Source organism: Hemitrygon akajei, unplaced genomic scaffold, assembly GCF_048418815.1.
Source record: "Hemitrygon akajei unplaced genomic scaffold, sHemAka1.3 Scf000075, whole genome shotgun sequence".
In the NCBI taxonomy this organism is placed as follows: Eukaryota; Metazoa; Chordata; class Chondrichthyes; order Myliobatiformes; family Dasyatidae; genus Hemitrygon; species Hemitrygon akajei.
The window spans coordinates 46,348-66,670 of NW_027331961.1; the positions used below are offsets into that span (position 1 = coordinate 46,348).

A 20,323-nucleotide genomic window follows, 5' to 3' on the forward strand; every position below is an offset into this window, starting at 1 on the left:
TAGAATTCTTAAATTAGTTAATACATCATCTATATGTGCCAAACATTCATTATTACAATTTAAGGTTGTACATAGGGCCCATATGTCCAAGGATAAATTAGCTCATTTTTATTCTCATATAAACCCTATTTGTGACAGATGTCATTTAGAAATCGCGTCTTTAACTCATATGTTTTGGTCATGTCCGATTTTGGAAAAATATTGGAAAGATATTTTTGATATTATTTCGGCGGTATTGAACATTGATTTACAACCCCATCCTATTACCGCAATTTTTGGTTTACCGATGATGGACTTACTTCACATCTCCTTCCGCCTGTCGAATGATTGCTTTTCTCACTTTGATGGCTAGAAGATCTATTTTGTTGAATTGGAAGGAAATTAATCCTCCCACGGTATTTCATTGGCTTTCTCAAACTATGTTATGTCTAAATTTAGAAAAAATTAGAAGTGCTGTATTTGATACTTCTATTAAATTTGAAAAGATATGGAGACCATTTATTCAATATTTTCATATGATGTAATGGCCCTGTGCCGGGCTTATTGTTTTTTTTTCAGCTTTAATCGTATGTATGTTGAAAGGATCGGAGTTGACGTCATTGATGTTTATGTATACTCGTGAGATACTATGAACAGCCCTTTTTTTTTCTCTTTTTAAAAGTTTTTTTTATTTTTTTTTCTTCTTTGTTTTTTTTTCTTTTTCTCGATACTAGATTAGTAGATTAGCTAACTTTCTTAGATAGATTTTTTTTTCTCTTTTTTATACTATATATTATGGAATATCTAAACTTACCTTGTTCATATATATACTATATGGTTTATGTTTTGGGAAACTTACTTATGCTCTATTCATTGTTTATGTATTTCTTTATGTATAATGGGAGTCTATATATTTGTAATCCCTTACCATTATTTGAATTGTATCTCATTCATAATATTCTAAATATTAATAAAAAGATTGAAAGAGAGGGCTGTGTCCTAAGCTCCCTCCTTTACTCTCTGTATGCGCATGACAGTGTCGCTACCCACAGCTCCAATCTGCTAATTAAATTTGCTGAGGATACTATATTTATTGGCCAAATCTCAAATAATAACGAGGCAGCCGACACAGAAGAAGTCACCACCCTGACACAGTGGTGACAAGAAAACAACTTCTCCCTCAATGTCGCAAAAACAAAGGAGCTGGATGCAATGTCACAAAGACAAGAGGAATGGAGATAGGCTAACCCCTATTGACATCAATGGATGTGGGGTTGAGAGAGTGAACAGCTTTAAGTTCCTCGGCATTCACATCACTGAGAACCTCACGTGGTCTGTACACATCAATTGTGTGGTGAAAGAAGGCACAACAGCACCTCCTTCACCTCAGATAGAACCATAGAACCATAGAACATTACAGCACAGAAACAGGCCTTTTGGCCCTTCTTGGCTGTGCTGAACCATTTTTCTGCTTAGTCCCACTGACCTGCACCTGGACCATATCCCTCCATACACCTCTCATCCATATACCTGTCCAAGTTTTTCTTAAATGTCAAAAGTGAGCCCGCATTCACCACTTCATCTGGCAGCTCATTCCACACTCCCACCACTCTCTGCGTGAAGAAGCACCTTCCCCAATGTTCCCTTTAAACTTTTCCCCCTTCACCCTTAACCCATGACCACTGTTTTTTTTTCTCAAGTCCCGGCAACACCTTTGTAAACCTTCTCTGCACTCTTTCAACCTTATTAATATGCTTCCTGCAATTAGGTGATCAAAACTGCATACAATACTCCAAATTCGGTCTCACCAATGTCTTATACAACCTCACCATTACATTCCAACTCTTATACTCAGTACTTTGATTTATAAAGGCCAATGTACCAAAAGGTCTCTTTATGACCCTATCTACTTGTGACACCACTTTTAGGGAATTATGTATCTATACTCCCAGATCCCTCTGTTCTACTGCCCTCCCCAGTGTCCTAACATTTACTTTGTATGTTCTACCTTGGTTTGACCTTCCGAAGTGCAATACCTCACACTTGTCCGCATTAAACTCCATCTGCCATTTTTCAGCCCATTCCCCCAACTGGTCCAAATCCCTCTGCAAGCTTTGAAAACCTTCCTCACTGTCCACTACACCTCCAATCTTTGTTTCATCAGCAAATTTGCTGATCCAATTTGCCACATTCTCATCCAGATCATTGAGATAGATGACAAATAACAATGGACCCAGCAAAGATCCCCGTGGCACACCACTAGTCACAGGCCTCCACTCAGAGTAGCAATCCTCCACTACCACTCTCTGGCTTCTTCCATTGAGCCAATGTCTAATCCAATTTACTATCTCTCCATGTATATCTAGCGACTGAATCTTCCTATCTAACCTCCCATGCAGGACCTTGTCAAAGGCCTTACTGAAGTCCATGTATACAACATCCACTGCCTTCCCTTCATCCACTTTCCTGATAACTTCCTCGATAAACTCTAATAGATTGGTTAAACATGATCTACCATGCACAAAGCCATACTGACTTTTTCTAATAAGTCCCTGTCTATCCAAATACCTGGAGATCCTATCTCTTAGTATTCCTTCCAATAATTTACCTACTACCGATGTCAAACATACCGGCCTATAATTTCACGGCTTACTTTTTGAGCCTTTCTTAAACAACGGAACTACATGAGCTATCCTCCAATCCTCTGGCACCCGATCCGTGGATATCGACATAATATTTATGCCAGGGCCACTGCAATTTCAACACTGGTCTCCTTCAAGGTCCGAGGGAATACCCTATCAGGTCCTGGGGATTTATCTACTCTGATTTACCTCAAGACAGCAAGCACCTCCTCCTCTTTAATCTGTATAAGTTCCATGACCTCCCTACTTGTTTGCCTTGTTTCCATAGACTCCATGCTAGTTTCCTTAGTAAATACAGATGCAAAATACCCATTTAATATCTCTCCCATTTCTTTTGATTCCATACATAACCGACCACTCTGATCTTCAAGAGGATCAATTTTATCCCCTTTTATCCTTTTGTTCTTAACATACCTGTAGAAGTTCTTAAAATTATCGTTCACCCTGACTGCCAAATCAACCTCATGTCTTCTTTTAGCCCTCCTGATTTCTTTCTTAAGTATTTTCTTACTCTTTTTATACCCCTCAAGCATCTTATTTCCTCCCTGTTGCTATACATGTTATACATCTCTCTCTTCTTCTTTATCAGAGTTTCAATATCCCTCGATAGCCAAGGCTCCTTATTCTTATTCATTTTGCCTTTAACCCTGACAGGAACATACAAACTCTGCACTCTCAAAATTTCTCCTTTGAAGGTCTCCCACTTACCAATCACATCCTTGCCAGAGAACAACCTGTCCCAATCTACGATTTTTAGATCCCTTGTCATTTCTTCAAATTTGGCCCTTTTCAGGTTTAGAACGTCACCCCGAGGACCAGATCTATCTTTATCCATGATCAAGTTGAAACTAATGATGTTATGATCACTGGAACCAAAGTGTTCCCCTACACACACTTCCGTCACCTGCCCTAACTCATTTCCTAATAGGAGATCTAATATTGCATCCTCCCTAGTTGGTACATCTATATATTGATTTAGAAAACTTTCCTGAACACATTTTACAAACTCTAACCCATCTAGACGTTTAAAAGTATGGGAGTCCCTATCAATGTGTGGAGAATTAAAATCCTCTACAATCACAGATTTCTGTCTCCTGCAGTTGTCTGTTATCTCTTTGCAGATTTGCTCCTCCAATTCTCACTGACAATTGGGTAGTCCATAATACAACCCTGTTAATGTGGTCATACCTTCCTGTTTCTCAGCTCCACCTATATGGCCTCAGTAGACAAGCCACCTAATCTGTTCTGCCGAAGCACTGCTGTAATATTTACCCAGACTAGCAAAGCCACCACCCACCCTTCATCCCTCTGTCTCTATCACGTCTGAAACATTGGAACCCTGGAACATTGAGCTGCCAGTCCTGCCCCTCCTGTAGCCATGTTTCAGTAATGGCTATGATGTCGTAATTCCATGTGTCAATCCAGGCCCTCAGCTCGTCTGCCTTTCCCACAATACTCCACGCTTTGAAATATACACACCTCAGAATATTATTACCACCACACACAACCTTGCTATTTGTGACTTTGCATGAACTACCAACATCATTTATTTTTACCCCCGTTCCACTATCTGCTCTGGCACTCTGGTTCCCATCTAGTTTAAACCCTCCCCAATAAAACTAGCAAACCTCCCTGCAAGTATATTGGTGCCCTTGTAGTTCAGGTGTAACCCGTCTCTCTTGTACAGGTCCCACCTGCCCCTGAAGAGGTCCCGATGATCTAGAAATCTGAAACCCTGCCCCCTACACCAGTTTCTCAGCCACGTGTTCATCTGCCAGAGCATCGCACTCTTACCCTCACTGGCACGTGGCACAGGCAGCAATCCGGAGATTACTACCCTCTATCTCCTGTTTTTCAACTTCCTACCAAGCTCTCTGTACTCACTGCAGTAAATTTTGTTGGAAGGTTTTCCTTTATCACACTATTATCTATTTTCTTTGCTTACTGATATCCTAAATATCCATTTCATATTCTGTTGCATTGCATCCTGATGCTCTGTTTGATATTCTACTGGTTCTATTGCATCTTTCTTTATGTTTAATCATGTTCTGTACTTTCCTAGTCTAAAGTTCATGCTTATATATTTGGAAATTAGTTCCAATATTTGAATTGTTTATTTCAGCTTTACTGATGCAAGAGCAAATAATTTCAAATCATCAATGTATAGCTGTGTCAAGGTATAATTCGTATATTTTTTCTGATGAGATACCTGATTTTTATCTGTTTCAGTAAATTATGAGTGGGCTTAAAGCTAGACATAACCACAGTGGGCTTATTGAGTCGCTCTGGAAAATCGCTCCATTTATTTTGATAGTGGTCATTGTTCCTCTGTGGTTGTTAATAGGACGATTATTTTACGCGAATGTTTCATCAGTTGTAGAAATTTCAGAAGTATTGTATGAATTTTATATATATTTGGAACTTCTCTTAAGCACACGAGGAACAGAATCAGATTTTGCTTTTGATTGACAATATAACACTGAAAGTTTTCTGCTTTCCACAGCGTTTGAAATAGAATGACATCATCTGTTATCTATTGTTCAAACCCGAACAGTATTCTGTCTGCTCTCCTGTGAGTATATTGTGGTTATCTAAGTTGTTATCTGAGTTGTTATTAGTTACGAGATGTACGATGCTATAATTTTAGATATAAAATTGTATTATTATTGTTAAGAGCCAATAATAACATAGTAGGTGACCATTTAGTAGTCTTATAAATGCAGAATAAAGCTGTCGTTGAGGCTGGTGGTACATACCTTCAGCCTTTTATATGTTCTGCCCCATGGGAGTATGACAGAGAGGATGTATGAGGTGATTTGGGGTTCAGTAGCAAGGCTTTGGGTCGGGTTTGTGTCTTGCCAGCTTGTTTGAGTTCCTCCAGGAGGTGACAAAGGTGATGGATGAAGTTACACATGGATATTGTCTACTTGTATATTAGTAGAGTGTTTGACAAAGTCCCACATGGGAGGCTCATACAGAATATTAACATGCTTGAGAACTGTGGGGAAATGTCCTGGCTGCCGGGGACACAAACTGGGAGAAATTTCTTGGATGGCGGGTGGTGAATCTGTGAAATTATTGTCATAGACGGCTGAGGAAGTCACTTCATTGGATATATTTAAAATGCAGGTCGATATGTTCCTGATTAGGAAGAGCGTTGACGTTTCCTGGGATAATGGGGTAGAGAGGAATTGAAGAGCAAATTCAGTGAGCCAAATGGCTTAATTCTGCTACTAGGTCTTATGGTTTTAGGGAGCATCTGGAGTATTGTGTTCACTTCTGATTGTCCAACTCTTGGAAGGATTGGAGAGGGTGCAGAACAGGTTCATCAGGATGTTGCCTGGGTTCGGTGACATGTGCTACAAGTAGAGGTTTGATAAACCTGGTTTGATTATTCTGGAGTTAGAATAGAGATCTGACTGAGGTGTACAAGTTTGAGAGATGAGAGTTTGGGTCGACAGCCTATATTTTGTTTTTTTTTATATATATGACTGGTTTCTGGTACCAGAGGGCATTTGGTTAAGGTGAGATGGGGTAAATTTACAGCAATTGTGGGTAGTTTTTTAACAGAGTCCTGGGTGCCTGGAATTTAATGTCTGAGTCAACATGGCTTTGTGAAGGGAAGGTCGTGCCTCACGAGGCTAATTGAGTTTTTGAAGAGGTAACATAAAGCAATTGATGAAGGTACGGTAGTAGATGTGGTCTACATGGATTTTAGCAAGGCATTTGACAAGGTCCCTCACGAGAGACTCATCCAGAAAATCATGAGGCACGGGATAAGTGGAACCTTGGCTTTTTGGATAAATAATTGGCTTACAGGAAGAAAGCGGAGGGTAGTAGTGGAAGGAACGTATTCTGCCTGGAGGTCGGTGACTAGTGGAGTGCCGCAGGGATCTGTCCTGGGAGCCCTGCTGTTTGTGATTTTTATAAATGACCTGGATGTAGAGGTGGAAGAATGGGTGAGTAAATTTGTGGATGACATGAAGATTGGAGGAGTTGTGGATGGAGATGTAGGTTGTCGAAGGTTACAAGAGGATATAGACAGGGTGCAGATTTGGGCAGAAAAGTGGCAGATAGGGTTCAATCCGGATAAGTGTGAGGTGATGCATTTTGGAAGGACAAACAAGTAGGCTGAGTACAAGTTTAATCGTTGGTTACTTAAGAGTGTGGATGAACAAAGGGACCTTGGGGTTCAAATCCATACATCCCTTAAGGTCGCTGCACGGGTTGATAGGATAGTTAAGAACTCCTATGGGATGCTAGGCTTCATTAATAGGGAGATTGAGTTCAAGAGTAGAGAGGCCAAGTTGCAAATCTACAAATCGCTGGTGAGACCGCACTTAGAGTATTGTGTTCAATTCCGGTCACCTCATTATAGGAAGGATGTGGAAGCTATGGAGAGGGTGCAGAGGAGATTTACCAGGATGTTGCCTGGTTTGGAGAACAAGTCATGTGAAGCAAAGTTAGCAGAGCTGGGACTTTTCTCTTTGGAGTGTAGAAGGATGAGAGGGCACTTGATAGAGGTCTAAAAAATTATGAGAGGCATAGATAGGGTAGATTACTAGAACCTGTTTCCCAGGGCACCAATAGAAAACACTAGAGGGCATATGTACAAAGTTAAGGGAGGGAAGTTTCGGGGAGACCTCAGGGGTAAGATTTTACAAAGGGTTGTGGGTGCCTGAAACAACTTGCCAGGGATGGTGGTGGAGGCTAAAACATTAAGGGTATTTAAGAACCTCTTGGACAGGCACTTGGATGAAAGAAAAATAGAGGGTCACAGGGTAGTGTGGGTTTAGTACTCTTTTTAAAGGAATACATGGGTCGGCACAACATCCAGGGCCGAAGAGCCTGTGCTGTGCTGTAGTATTCTAGTGTCTCGAGTCTAGTGACTAGGGTCATGTCGGAGGGAACTATGTTATAGATGCTCCTAGTTATACATGAATGTGCAGGAAATGCAAGGAAATGGTCAATAATATAAGAAAGGATACCAAAGTATATATTTTTTTCTTTCCCAGATATATGAAGAGTGAAAAAAGGGAGAGGGTCAATATCGGACCACTAGAAACTGCTGCTGTAGTTGCAGTAACGGGTGAAAAGGAAATGTCAGACAAACTCTGTGCAAGTCACTGGCAGAATTCCAAAAGGTAAAGAACATCAGCAAACAGAATTGCGTGTAGTGCTATTACAAAGGAAAAGGGGCTTGGAAGATGAAAGGTCTGAAGATAGAAAAGTCACCTGGACTGGGTCAAACAGTGTATCAAGAGCCTGCCTGGGGTGTGTTGGGATTCCCAGAGCGTTAGGACCTGAAGTGAAGGCTTCATCAGAACCAACAGCTGGATTAATAGAAAAATATATTGTAGAATATTCAGGTTGCAAAGAGAGATTCGTTGAATTGTTACTTGAATCCAGAGATCAGCGAATGATTAATGGCGAATTTTGATTCCCAGGCTTTGCCAAGTCACAGACTAACATTTGAGATGTGGATGGAACTGTGCATTTGATCACTCACCTTCCAGCTGAGTTGGTAATTCCGATAAACCTTGGCCGATGTTCATGTATTCCTGTGGATCAGGACCTGTTTAAATATTTTAAAAAATCCATGGAAACAGAGCTAAAATAATTAAAATAACTGAAATCTTTATCTCAATGTGCCTTTGTGTTCAGTGCGTGGTTTTAACATACCGAGCTCCTGTATTTCCCTCAGTATTCTGTCCAACTTCGGTAACTCAGTCCTCCACATCAGAAAGGATTCCCACATCGCCCTCCGGGCCCGGGAGCCTTTGCCATTCACCAAACTGAGGAAGAGTCTGGAACTCTCTGTCCGGTTTCCCTTCTCTGTCAGCTCAGTGACTTTCTACAAAAGGAAACAATGGACTTATTGTGGAGCAGACAGACAGACATGGAGAATGTGCAGGAAAGTATCTGTTCATGGCCCCAGTAGCTTCAGAACAGATGCAGTCACTGGTCTGCTACCTCATCCTCTCTGGGTTCAGTCATTAACAGAGAAACAGTAACTGAAGGAAATTCTAAATCAATAGTGTGTAAGAATAAGGATTTCCTGACACCCTGCAGTAGATGCAATGTGATTAATTTCCTTGATCTGTCAATGTGCAGCATTACATCAACAAGATGTGACAACAAGAACGGAAGAGAGGGGAGAGAGAGAGCAAAAACAAATGGATGGCGGGCATCACTGAATCGTGGCTGACAAAAGTTTATAGTTGGGTGCTTAAATTCAAGGATAAATATTGAATCGAAAGGATATGCAGGTAGGTGAAAGTGTTTTGTCGAAGCTGCTGTCATTAAAAATGAAAAGTCCTGAGAAAGAGGTGATGTCGGATTAGACGATGTGGATGTTAAGAAACTGCGTAGGTAAAATGACCCTGATGGAAATTATATACAGGCGTGTTTACAGTAGCCAGGATGTGGGCTACAAATTACAACGGGAGAGAGGAGAGGCATGGAAAAAGGTCAATGCTAAAATTGTCACGGGGAGTTTCAATATCCAGGTAGCTTCGGAAAATCAGGTCGGTGCTGAATCCCAAGTGAGGGAATTTATAGAATGCCTATGAGATGGCTTTTGAGAGAAGCCTATGGTTGAGGCCACTATAGGAAAGGCGGATCTGGATTCTGTGTTGTGTATTGAACCAGATTTGATTAGGGAGCTTCAGCTAAATAAACCCTTAAGAGGCAGTGATCATAAAATAGCAGAACTCAGCCAGCAGGTTGAAAGGGAGAAAGTAAAGTTAGAGGTATCAGTGCTACAGTAGAATAAAGGAATTAACTGAGTATGAGAGAGGAGCTGGGCAAAAATAAATTCGAAAATGACACTTAACAGGGACAATGGCAGAGCAGGAATGGCTGAAGTTTCTCGGAGGACAAACAATCACAATGATTAAGAATTATTCTAAAGGGAGGATGATCAACCGTGGCTGACGAGGTAGTCAAAGCAGCACAAAAGCAAAGGAGACGGCACAGAAAATTACAAAATATAGTAGAAAGCTGGAGGACTGGGATGTTTTTACAAATCAACAGAAGGCAATTAAAAAGCCATAAATAGAGAAAATATGAAATATGATGGCAGGCTAGACAATGATGTAAAATAGCTTACCAAAACGTCCGTCTGATATATGAAGATTGAAAGAGAGGAGAGTGGATATTGAACCACCGGAAAATGACAGTGGAGAGGTACTGTCAGGGGGCAAGGAAATGCTGGAAGGTATTAGTCGGCATTTTGCGTCAGTCCTCACTGTAAAAACACTAGAACGTGCCAGATATTGGAGAATGTCAGGTGGCAGAAGTGAGTGTATTTGCAATTATTGCGGAGAAGGCGCTTGGGAAGCTGAAAGTTCTGAAGATAGATGAGTCCAGATCAACTCACCCGATTGCTTCTGAAGGAGGAGGCTGAAGAGATTGTGGAGACATTAGTAATGATCGCTCAAGAATCACTGGATTTTGGAATGGTTCCGGAGGACTGATCATTTTAAACTATCGGCCAGTTAGTCTGATCAGCGTTTGGGAAGATGTCTGCGGTCGATAATTGAGGATAAGGTTTCGGGGTATTTGGACGCACATGATAAGAAAAAGGTCAACATCCATGGGAGGGAATCTTGCCTGACAGAACTGTTGGAATTTTTTGAGAGAACAGCATGCTGGGTCGACAACGGAGAGTCAGTGCAAGTTGTTTACTTGGACTTCCCGAGGACCTTTGACCAGGTGTCCCACATAGACCGATGAAAAAATGGACACATTAGTTGCAATTGGAATGTAGTATAGTGAGGGACATGGCCATATACTTTAGCAGAAATAATGAAGACGTAGACTATTTTTGAATCTGGGAGAAAATTCAGAAATCGGAGTTGTAAAGAGTCTCTGGAGACCTGGTGCAGGATTCCGTGCAGGTTGAGTCTGTGTTCGGAAAGGCAAATACAATGCCAGCATTCACTTCGAGAGGATCAGAATATAAGAACAAGCACTCGCCAGACCGCACTTGCATATTTTGATCCCCTGATCAGAGAAAATATGTGATGGCGTTGTGAAAAATCCAGAGAGGAATCAAAACGAACAGAACCAGTGATGTTAAACCAGATTTTGATGGGAATGGATCCTGGATGCACCTGTAATAGCTGGAGTGTGGGAGGATGAGGGGGAATCTAATTGTAACCTGTGGAATATCGAAAGACATTGAGAGGATGTGGAGATGTTGTTTTTACGTGGGGGAGTCTAGAACCAGACGGAACAGCCTCAGGTTAGAGGGACGTCCATTTGGAACAGAAATGAGGATATTATTTAGCCGAGGAGTAGTGAATCTGTAGAATTCATTGGCACTGACAGCTGCGGAGACCAGGTCATTGAGTATATTTAAAACAGAGGTTGGTATCTTCTTGACTAGTCTGGTCAGCAAAGTTCACTGGGAGAAGGCAGGAGAATGGGGTTGAGAGGGACAGTAAATCACCCATGATGTAATGGCAGAGCAGAATCGATGGGCCTAATGGCCAATTGTGCTCTGATGCCTTATGGCCTTATGATGTATAAAGACAAAAGAAGATTAAGAAATGTCAGTGCGGCTATCTTATAATGGAGATGGTTACTGCCTGGCACTCATACCGTAAAATGGTAATGACTTCCTGAATGCAGGCATGGGCTTCCTGATTAACTGAGGAATTATGAATTAATCATTGAATAGTCTTCAAGCAACATACACCTATGATGGAATTAAGGTAACTGAATATGGATGGGCTTAGGACATCGCTCTGAGAAATAAGAGAGGCAGCGTTTAAGGGTAAGCACAACATTGTGGGCCGAAGGGCCTGTACTGTGCTGTACTGAAATAAATCAGCATAATTCCCTGATGGCCCACTGCACTGTAAAATAATCCCTCAGTTTCACTGCTACCAGGTCTGAGGAGTTACAGTTGTGAAAGAAATTTAACCAGTAAATCAGACGTCTCCAGATGATGAATTTATAGATCAGCATCAGATTTACAGATTAACTCTCGCCTTTGGATAATGCCTGTGTGATTCATTACAGACAGCGCCAATGAATCCCAATGAGAACAGAGTTACTCACGGGTGTAACACACTTGATTTTCTAATACCACTCATGGCTGAATAGGTCAGATCTAGGACAAGACAATCACTGTTTGTGAGCTCCAAGGAGAGTGACCTGAAATGGTGTGTCCCTGTCTCTCATTAGTCAGATATTCAGCAAGATAGCAGTTTTTTTTTGTTTGCCCCTTCCCTTTCAGGAAATCCTATTGATCTTCTTCCCTTTCAGGACAACCTGTTGATTTTTTGGGATCATGAGATATCAGATATCACCAGATTTATTTTATGTTTTGTGCTTTCTTCTGCCCTTTTAGATCAAACTATTGATGTTTGTGGTCATAAGATATCAGCTTTGTGCGTGATCTTTCACATCTATTCAATCTCAGAGTTTTTCGAGGAAGTTACCAGGAAAGTTGATGAAGGCAAGGTTGTGGATATTGTCTACATGGACTTCAGCACGGTATTTAACAAGGTCCCGTATAGGAGGTTGGTCTGGAAGATTCAGTTGCTTAGCATTCAAGATAAAGTAGTAAACTGGATTAGACACTAACTTTTTGGAAAGAATCCGGAGTGTCACTATAGACTGTTGCATTTCTGTTTGGCACCTGTAGCTCGTGCAGTGTCACGGGAATCGGTGCTGTGCCTGTTGTTGTTTGTCATCTATATCAATGATCTGGATGAAATTACGGTTAAGAGCATCAGCAAATTTGCTGATGACTCCAACATTGGGAAGGAGCAGTTGACAAAGAGGTAGATTACAAGAGCTTGCAGTGAGGTCTGGACCAACCGGAGAATGGGTTTAAAAGGGGCCGATGCAATTTAATGCAGACAGGTGCAAGATGTTGCACTTTGGATGGACCAATCAGGGTAGATCTTACACAGCGACCGGTAGAACAAAGTGATCTGGGAATACAGGTACATAAGCCATTGAAAGTAGCAGCAAATGTTGATAGGCTCTGAAAGTAAGTTTCTTAGCGCATTATCCCTGGTAATTGAAAATATCGTGTACAATATGATGTTGTATAAGACGTTGGAGAGGCCTAATTTGGATATTATGTGCAGTTCTGCACACCTACCTGCAGGACAGATGGAAATGTTTGAAAGAGTACAGAAAAAAAAAACATTACAAGGATGTTACCTGGACTGGAAGACCTAAGTTATAAGAAAAGAGTGAACTGATTAGGACTTTATTCATTGGAACATGAAAGACTGAGCGGAGATTTGATAGAAGTGTACACAATTACATTGGGATATAGGTAGGATAAATGCAAGCAGGCATTTTGTACTGAGGTAAAGAGGTACTACAACAAGAGGTTATCACCAAAGGGTGAAAGGTGAAAATTTCAAAGGGTACAAAAGTGAAACCGGTTTACTCAGAGGGTGGTGAGAGTGCAAAACTAGCTAGCAGGGCAAGTAGTGCAAGTGGTTAAGAGAATTCTGAATAGATGCTTGCGTAATGAGCGTATAGAGCGCCATGGCCCGGTGCAGGTCAATGGGAATAAGTAGATTCTGTAGTCTGGCATGGAATAGATGGGCCAAAAGGCCTGTTTCTGCACTGTACTTTGCTGTGACTATGACAAGTCAGCCACACATTGTTTGGGAACTCACGGAACCAAGACAAGCTGTGATTAGCTGGTTTCCCTCCCTCAGGTACCGCAGTGAAGCCGGTTGGCCCAATTGACAGTTTAATGCTCATCCTGGATTAATGAGATGATGTGAAGCTACCCGATGATTCAGCCAAGATTTGAAATTAGTTTCAGACCGAATGCCTTTTGGAAGTCCAGATATGCAGCCACTGCTCTTACTTCACACTGATAAATACAGCAGGTGATACAAGAAAAGGTGATGCTAAACCTGCAGTTCCCAGTGCTCCCCACCTTAAAAACTGAAACCAGATCTGCGAGAGACAAGTCAGAGATCAAAGTCTCCATTCCCAAGTCGATCTCCTAAAACGTGCAGGAGATTAATGTTGATCACTATTCCCCCTGATACCAGCAGATCATTGACAATACACGAACTGCACTCACCTCATTTTCTTCTCTACTGAAATGTCCCTCCTTTGTCAACATCCAACCCAGTCTCTCAACCTTTTCTTCAATTGCTTGTTTGAGTCTGTCCCCGTAGAACTTTGTCAGTTGGTACAGTCGATATTCCTCCCCCTGTGCCAGGAGGTCGGAGATTGTAAACTCTGGCTCTGTGAATATAAAAAGGAAAATGTAGGCTTGAACTCAGATATCCCTCGTCTCCACCGCTCTCACCCAACTCAACAAAAAACCGTGTCTTGAACCTGCCTACAGATACAAAATTGGATTAATTTTCCATCTCCAACACCATCACACTGAGCACGGAGTCACTCTACGGCTGTGTGCACAGACCACTGCTTTTCACTCTGCTGACCCACGACTGTGCTGCAACACACAGCAAGAACGACGAGTCAGCTTACAGAGAGGAGGTGCAGCAGCTAACGGACTGGTGCAGAGCCAGCAGCCTGTCTCTGAATCTGAACAAAACAAATTTCTTGGTGTTCATCTAGCGGAGAATCTCACCTGGTCCCTCAACACCAGCTCCATAGCAAAGAAAGCCCAGCAGCATCTCTACTTTCTGCGAAGGCTGAGGAAAGTTCATCTCCCACCCCCCATCCTCATCACATTCTAAGGTGGTTGTATTGAGAGCATCCAGAGCAGCTGCACCACTGCCTGGTTCGGAAATTGCACCATCTCAGATCGCAAGACCCTGCAGCGAATAGTGAGGTCAGCTGAGAAGACCATCGGGGTCTCTCTTCCCGCCATTACGGACATTTACACCACACGCTGCATCGGTAAAGCCAGCAGCATTATAAAGGATCCATGCACCCCTCATACAATCTCTTCTCCCTCCTGTCATCTGGGAAAATGCACCGAAGCATTCGGGATCTCACGGACAGACTATGTAACAGTTTCTTCCCCCAAGCTGTCAGACTCCGCAATACCCAGCGCCTGGCCTGACACCTTACTGCCCTACTGTCACGTATATTATTATTGTAATGTCTGCACTGTTTTGTGCACTTTATGCAGTCCTAGATTAGTGTGTAGTTTAGTGTAGTTGTTGTGTGTTTTTTTTTCTCTCTGTGTTGTGACCAGATTTGGAGTGGAAATGTGCTGGTTAATGTGAACCGTACACCCTGTCAGGTGATCATCCCGATAAGCCGGTGACTGGACACATTTACTCCCAGTAAAATAGCACGATAAGCACAGTAATACTAATCACAGCAGTTGAACGCACGGATGACCACGGGATCATAATGCACCGGTGTCCGGTGATACTGGGATATATCACTGTGATTATCTTCCACAAGCTAAAATCTCCCTCGGTCACTAACTGTCCAGTAGTCTGTGTCACACAAAGACCAGCAACGGGATTACACATGGTCCAGTCTGCTGGATCACACATTCTCCAGTTGCTTTGTCACACGAGGGGCTGGAGACTGGACAAGGGGACTGGAGTTGCTTTCTCCAGTCCCCTTGGTCACAGACTGACCATTCCCTTGAGACGCACGTTGTCCGGTCCCCTGGGTCGCAGGCTGACCATTCCCTTGTGATCTATGCTGACCTCTCCCCTGGTTCCCATCTTCTCCCCTACCTGCTGATCATCATGTAACAACTATGCATGTCATTGGCAAAGTCTTGGTTATAGAGCTTTGTGTGTAGTTGCAGTTGCTAATCTATAGGATGGAGGTGATGAAGCTGGAAAGTGTGAAGTGAAGAATGAACACCACGGTACTGGGCTAGGGTGTTGTTTTTTGTGTTATATGGTTGAGCTGGGGCAGCTTGCCCTGGAGCACAGGAGCTTGAAGGGAAACCTTACACACACACATACAGTAATCAGAGGTGCAGATAGGGTAGATGGTCAGAGTCTTTTTTCCCGGGTGTGGGAGTCTGAGACTCGAGGGCAGAGATTTAAAAGGGACCAAAGGGGCATTTTTCACGTGGTGGCTGATGGGTATAAATTACATGCATCCAGAGGAGGCCGCAAACACAAATAAACTTACAAAATTGAGAGCATGTGGGCAGGAAAAAGGGGAGAAGAAGTTTACTAGGGAAATTTGGGAAAACTGCAGGAAAATGGGACATTTAGATCAGCATGAATTATATGGGCCGAAGGACCCGTTTCCAGGCTGGAGCATCGTTTTTATTCCAGCTGGAATCTCAGATTTGAGCACAATCACAATGTCTACAGGTGACAGAGACATTTGGTCATTGGTTATGCCGGGTTTCCCAGCCATTTAAATTAATGTGGAAGATCATATCAAGAGGGAAATATTTAGAAACTCAGGTTCACCATTTCTCCACAGCCCAGACATTCACTGGGGTGTTAAAACTCCGAAGCAGATCACAAATGTATCTACAATGAGCTGCCTCCTGATCCTCAGCCATTCCCAGCACCGGCAATGATCTCCGCTCCACTACAGAAAACAGATTTCGGTGACACCCCTCCTTCTTTGCGTAGCAGGCAAGAAACACCAGGGGGGAGTTGGTAGCTTTCCTTCCAAAACCTGAAATGCTGTGTAATCATAGAATCTCGGAAATCCCGGAAATGCTCCTATCATCTGCTTCTGAATTTTATAAGTGAAAGTTGAAGATGTCTTACACCTCAGGGTCTGTCTGGAGGTGAAACGGACCCTGACCCTGAACATTCACATAAACGACAAGATCGCTGTCACATTCCTGTCTGTGTTTCACTCACGACCACCTGATTCAGGAGCCCCTGCTCCTTTCACTCAGCTGAAGCTTTGTATGATGAGCGGAGTGATTCGACCATTACTGGTGTCAGGTCCCTGCGCTGGAACTGTTGGGTTGATCAATTACACAAGGCCGCTTTACCAGTGGGATAAATGACACTGCTGGATGAAACTTTTCTATGCACTGTTAACACCTCTGTCAGTTTTTTCATCGGAACTATTGTGTACAAACTCGACAAAAGTTTAATTCAAAGATCCCTGTGATCATACCTTTGTCCATTCTGATTCTGACTGGCGATTGTTGATTGTCGTCGTCTTGTTTACACTTTGGTCGCTCTGCAGGACAGCTCCACCTGCTGGTGAGGCTCTAAATTTCACAACAAGCAGACAGTGAGTCAGAGAGTACGACTACTTTGCAAATATGACAGTATTTCCATCCCCTGTAGCATTTGGCATGGGGACCAAACATTCCCTGTTAGTAACCACTTCCACACCATATCTGTCCACTGATACCTGGCGCATCTACTGACAGAGTCACAGAGCAATAAAATCCTAATTCAGAGTGTTCAACCCAACGAGACAATGCCAACCACAGTGCCCACTGAGATGGTCACAATTTCCTGTGATGGGGCCATCTCCCTTCTGGCCTCTTCACTCCATCTACACACCCCAACTGCTTTTTGAATTATGCAACTGCACCTGCCTCATCCACTTCCTCTGGCTGTTTCCTCCACATGATCCCCAACATCTGCATGAATCCGCTGCTGATCAGATTGGCTTTGCAATCTCTTTACCAGCCCCTGTCCATTTAGATCCCCTAGATGCTACGATAATCTTCTCTGTGAACAGAACTACTAATGTTGTGCATTCTGCGAACTTACCAGTCAAGTAATCCTTGTGCAACCGCATCCAAAGACCATGGAGCGGCTGATAATACAGAATCTGAGGCCACAAACCAGGCACGCCCAGGATCCTCTTCAGTTTGCGTATAAGGAGAAGGTAGGAGTGGAGGATGCTATCATGTATTTGCTGCACAAATCACTCTCTCACCTAGAGGGGGCCAGTTGTGCTGTGAGGATTACATTCCTTGACTTCTCTAGTGCCTTTAACACCATCCAGCCCAAGATCTTAAGGCACAAACTAACGGAGATGGGAGTAGACTCTCACATGGTGAGTTGGATAGTGGACTACTTGACAGATAGACCTCAGTATGTGCGGTTGGGAGACTGTAGGTCTGACACGGTGGTCAGCAGCACAGGAGCGCCGCAGGGAACCGTACTCTCTCCGGTCCTGTTCACCCTGTACACATCAGACTTCCAATATAACTCGGAGTCCTGCCATGTGCAGAAGTTCGCTGATGACACGGTCATAGTGGGGTGTGTCAGGAATGGACAGGAGGAGGAGTATAGGAAACTGATACAGGACTTTGTGATATGGTGCAACTCAAACTACCTGCGTCTCAAAATCACCAAGACCAAGGAGATGGTGGTGGACTTTAGGAGATCTAGGCCTCATATGGAGCCAGTGATCATTAATGGAGAATGTGTGGAGCAGGTTAAGACCTACAAGTATCTGGGAGTACAGTTAGATGAGAAGCTAGACTGGACTGCCAACACAGATGCCTTGTGCAGGAAGGCACAGAGTCGACTGTACTTCCTTAGAAGGTTGGCGTCATTCAATGTCTGTAGTGAGATGCTGAAGATGTTCTATAGGTCAGTTGTGGAGAGCGCCCTCTTCTTTGTGGTGGCGTGTTGGGGAGGAAGCATTAAGAGGGACGCCTCACATCTTAATAAGCTGGTAAGGAAGGCGGGCTCTGTCGTGGGCAAAGTACTGGAGAGTTTAACATCGGTAGCTGAGCGAAGGGCGCTGAGTAGGCTACGGTCAATTATGGAAAACTCTGAACATCCTCTACATAGCACCATCCAGAGACAGAGAAGCAGTTTCAGCGACAGGTTACTATCGATGCAATGCTCCTCAGACAGGATGAAGAGGTCAATACTCCCCAATGCCATTAAGCTTTACAATTCAACCGCCAGGACTTAAGAACTTTTTAAAAGCTATTATTAATGCTTTTTGAGATAGTGATTTAGATGCACATCATATTTTTTTACTGAGTTAAGTATTGTATGTAATTAGTTTTGCTACAACAAGTGTGTGGGACATTGGAAAAAAGTTGAATTTCCCCATGGGGATGAATAAAGTATCTATCTATCTATCTATCTATCTAAATCATTGCTATAAAATAACAAATGTCAAAGGTCCCAACTTGTAGCCTCACGGCACACCGTTAATTACTCGCCTCCATTGCGAGGAGAAATCTTCAACCACCACTCTTTTCTTGCTACCTTGAAGCAAATTCTACTATCACTACAATACGACACACTTGGAGCTTCTAAGAAAGGGATGAAATTGTCAACGCATTTTAAAATGATTATAACGTAACAAGGAAACATCAGAACTGACCAAAAGCTACTTCAGATGATGCAGGACCTTCAAATGAGCAAAGACTCAGAGAATGTGAGTGACTGTAAAGAGCTGGGCTTCTGAAAGCACATTACCAGACCTGGAGTGATTGCAACTTGGTCTGACCGAGGCATTCCACCTAATTTGTACCTTCCTTTGTAAAGATATGCAATGTTTACAGGACCAGTGTTCGAGTGAATGAGACTCACCAAACTTTCTCCTGACTGAATCAGTGAAAACTCTGAGTCAGAGGGTTCTCTTCAGTTGGTACTCTCAGTCCTCGGGCTGGTTCACTTGTCGCTGTTCCCTCGTTCTCATTCGTGGCTTCTTTCCAGCTGTGGGCTTTTCTTCCAATAAATCTCTCACCGCAGGTCTAACTTTAACCAGAGAGATAATGAAGCACATTAACAATACAAAGGAGAAAAAAATATTTCTGCTCAATTTTTTCAAAAGCGAATCTTACTGAAATTTAAACGCTGAAGACAAATAAAAGAATCTCATGGAACAAATCTGTAATTGTCCCTCACACGTCACAAATCCTGATACGGGATACGAAGGACTCATCATTCAGTCATGATAAGATATCAGAGCAGAATGAAGTGATTCAGTCCATCGAGTCTCCTCCATCATTCAATCATGGTTGATTTTTTTTTCGCCCCAATGCCATATTCCTGCGTCCTCTTATAAAGTGCTGGAAACTCGGTACAGCAGATTGCATCTGTGGAACAAGACACTGTGGAAGACCCAGTATCAGAACTGGGATTATCCAAGATTATGCGTGATATGCTGAACGCTTAATTGCGCAATTTGGCCCAGATCTCATCCTTGCTCATACCTATAATGGGGGAGGTACTACACACAGTGTTCTGAAAATATAGTAAAAGTGATTATCGGGGCATTAATAGTGATCTTTCGAGAAACGAAAACGAAAAGCTCTTGAATTTATAGTAAATGGACCGTCTAGTTATTCGCTGCTCAGAATTAGTTCTGTATTGTTAAGCACCTGAGCATCATTGCCTCACAGTACGCTCCCACGGACAAGGCGAAATTATTATCAATTTTTCTTGCGTTATTCATTACTATTTCCTAGATACCAGAGAGGCTCCCAGTGAAACTGTTTTGTCCACTCTATTGACTTTTAACATCTCCTCTATAACAGGAAGCACGATAATGTACCATATTCAATCGTGATTAATATGCATAGAATGTAACGTGGTTCGGTCTCCAATGTTCCCTCTAATTACTATTTTTGCAGCTACATGGATCAACTATTGCTCTGAGCCGGAAATTTTCACACGGACTGAGAAAAGCACAACATCGTAGATGTGTCCTCTTTTGTAAAATGCATCTATGAATATTTTAGGATAAAGACAGACAAGAGAAAAAAAATCCTTTTGATTTTAATTACTAATTAAAGGACAGGATATAAATGCAGTACAACAAAGAAAAATGTTCAGGTTTCATAAACGTTTATC

At 42.5% G+C, this 20,323-nt stretch overlaps 1 protein-coding gene across 1 annotated transcript in view; it reads right to left on the minus strand.

The window, feature by feature from the left end:
• The window catches only part of LOC140722348 (NACHT, LRR and PYD domains-containing protein 3-like), a gene marked incomplete at its 3' end in the record, with an annotated part of 46,807 nt that overhangs the window by 12,221 nt on the left and 14,263 nt on the right, over positions 1–20,323 (minus strand). The window contains exons 2-6 of the mRNA XM_073037113.1: positions 19,058–19,221; positions 16,656–16,752; positions 13,696–13,862; positions 8,304–8,475; positions 8,131–8,196 (exon numbers count right to left, since the gene is read on the minus strand). Of these exons, the coding sequence (XP_072893214.1) occupies positions 8,131–8,196; positions 8,304–8,475; positions 13,696–13,862; positions 16,656–16,665 (415 nt within the window). The remainder of the gene's footprint in view (positions 1–8,130; positions 8,197–8,303; positions 8,476–13,695; positions 13,863–16,655; positions 16,753–19,057; positions 19,222–20,323) is intronic.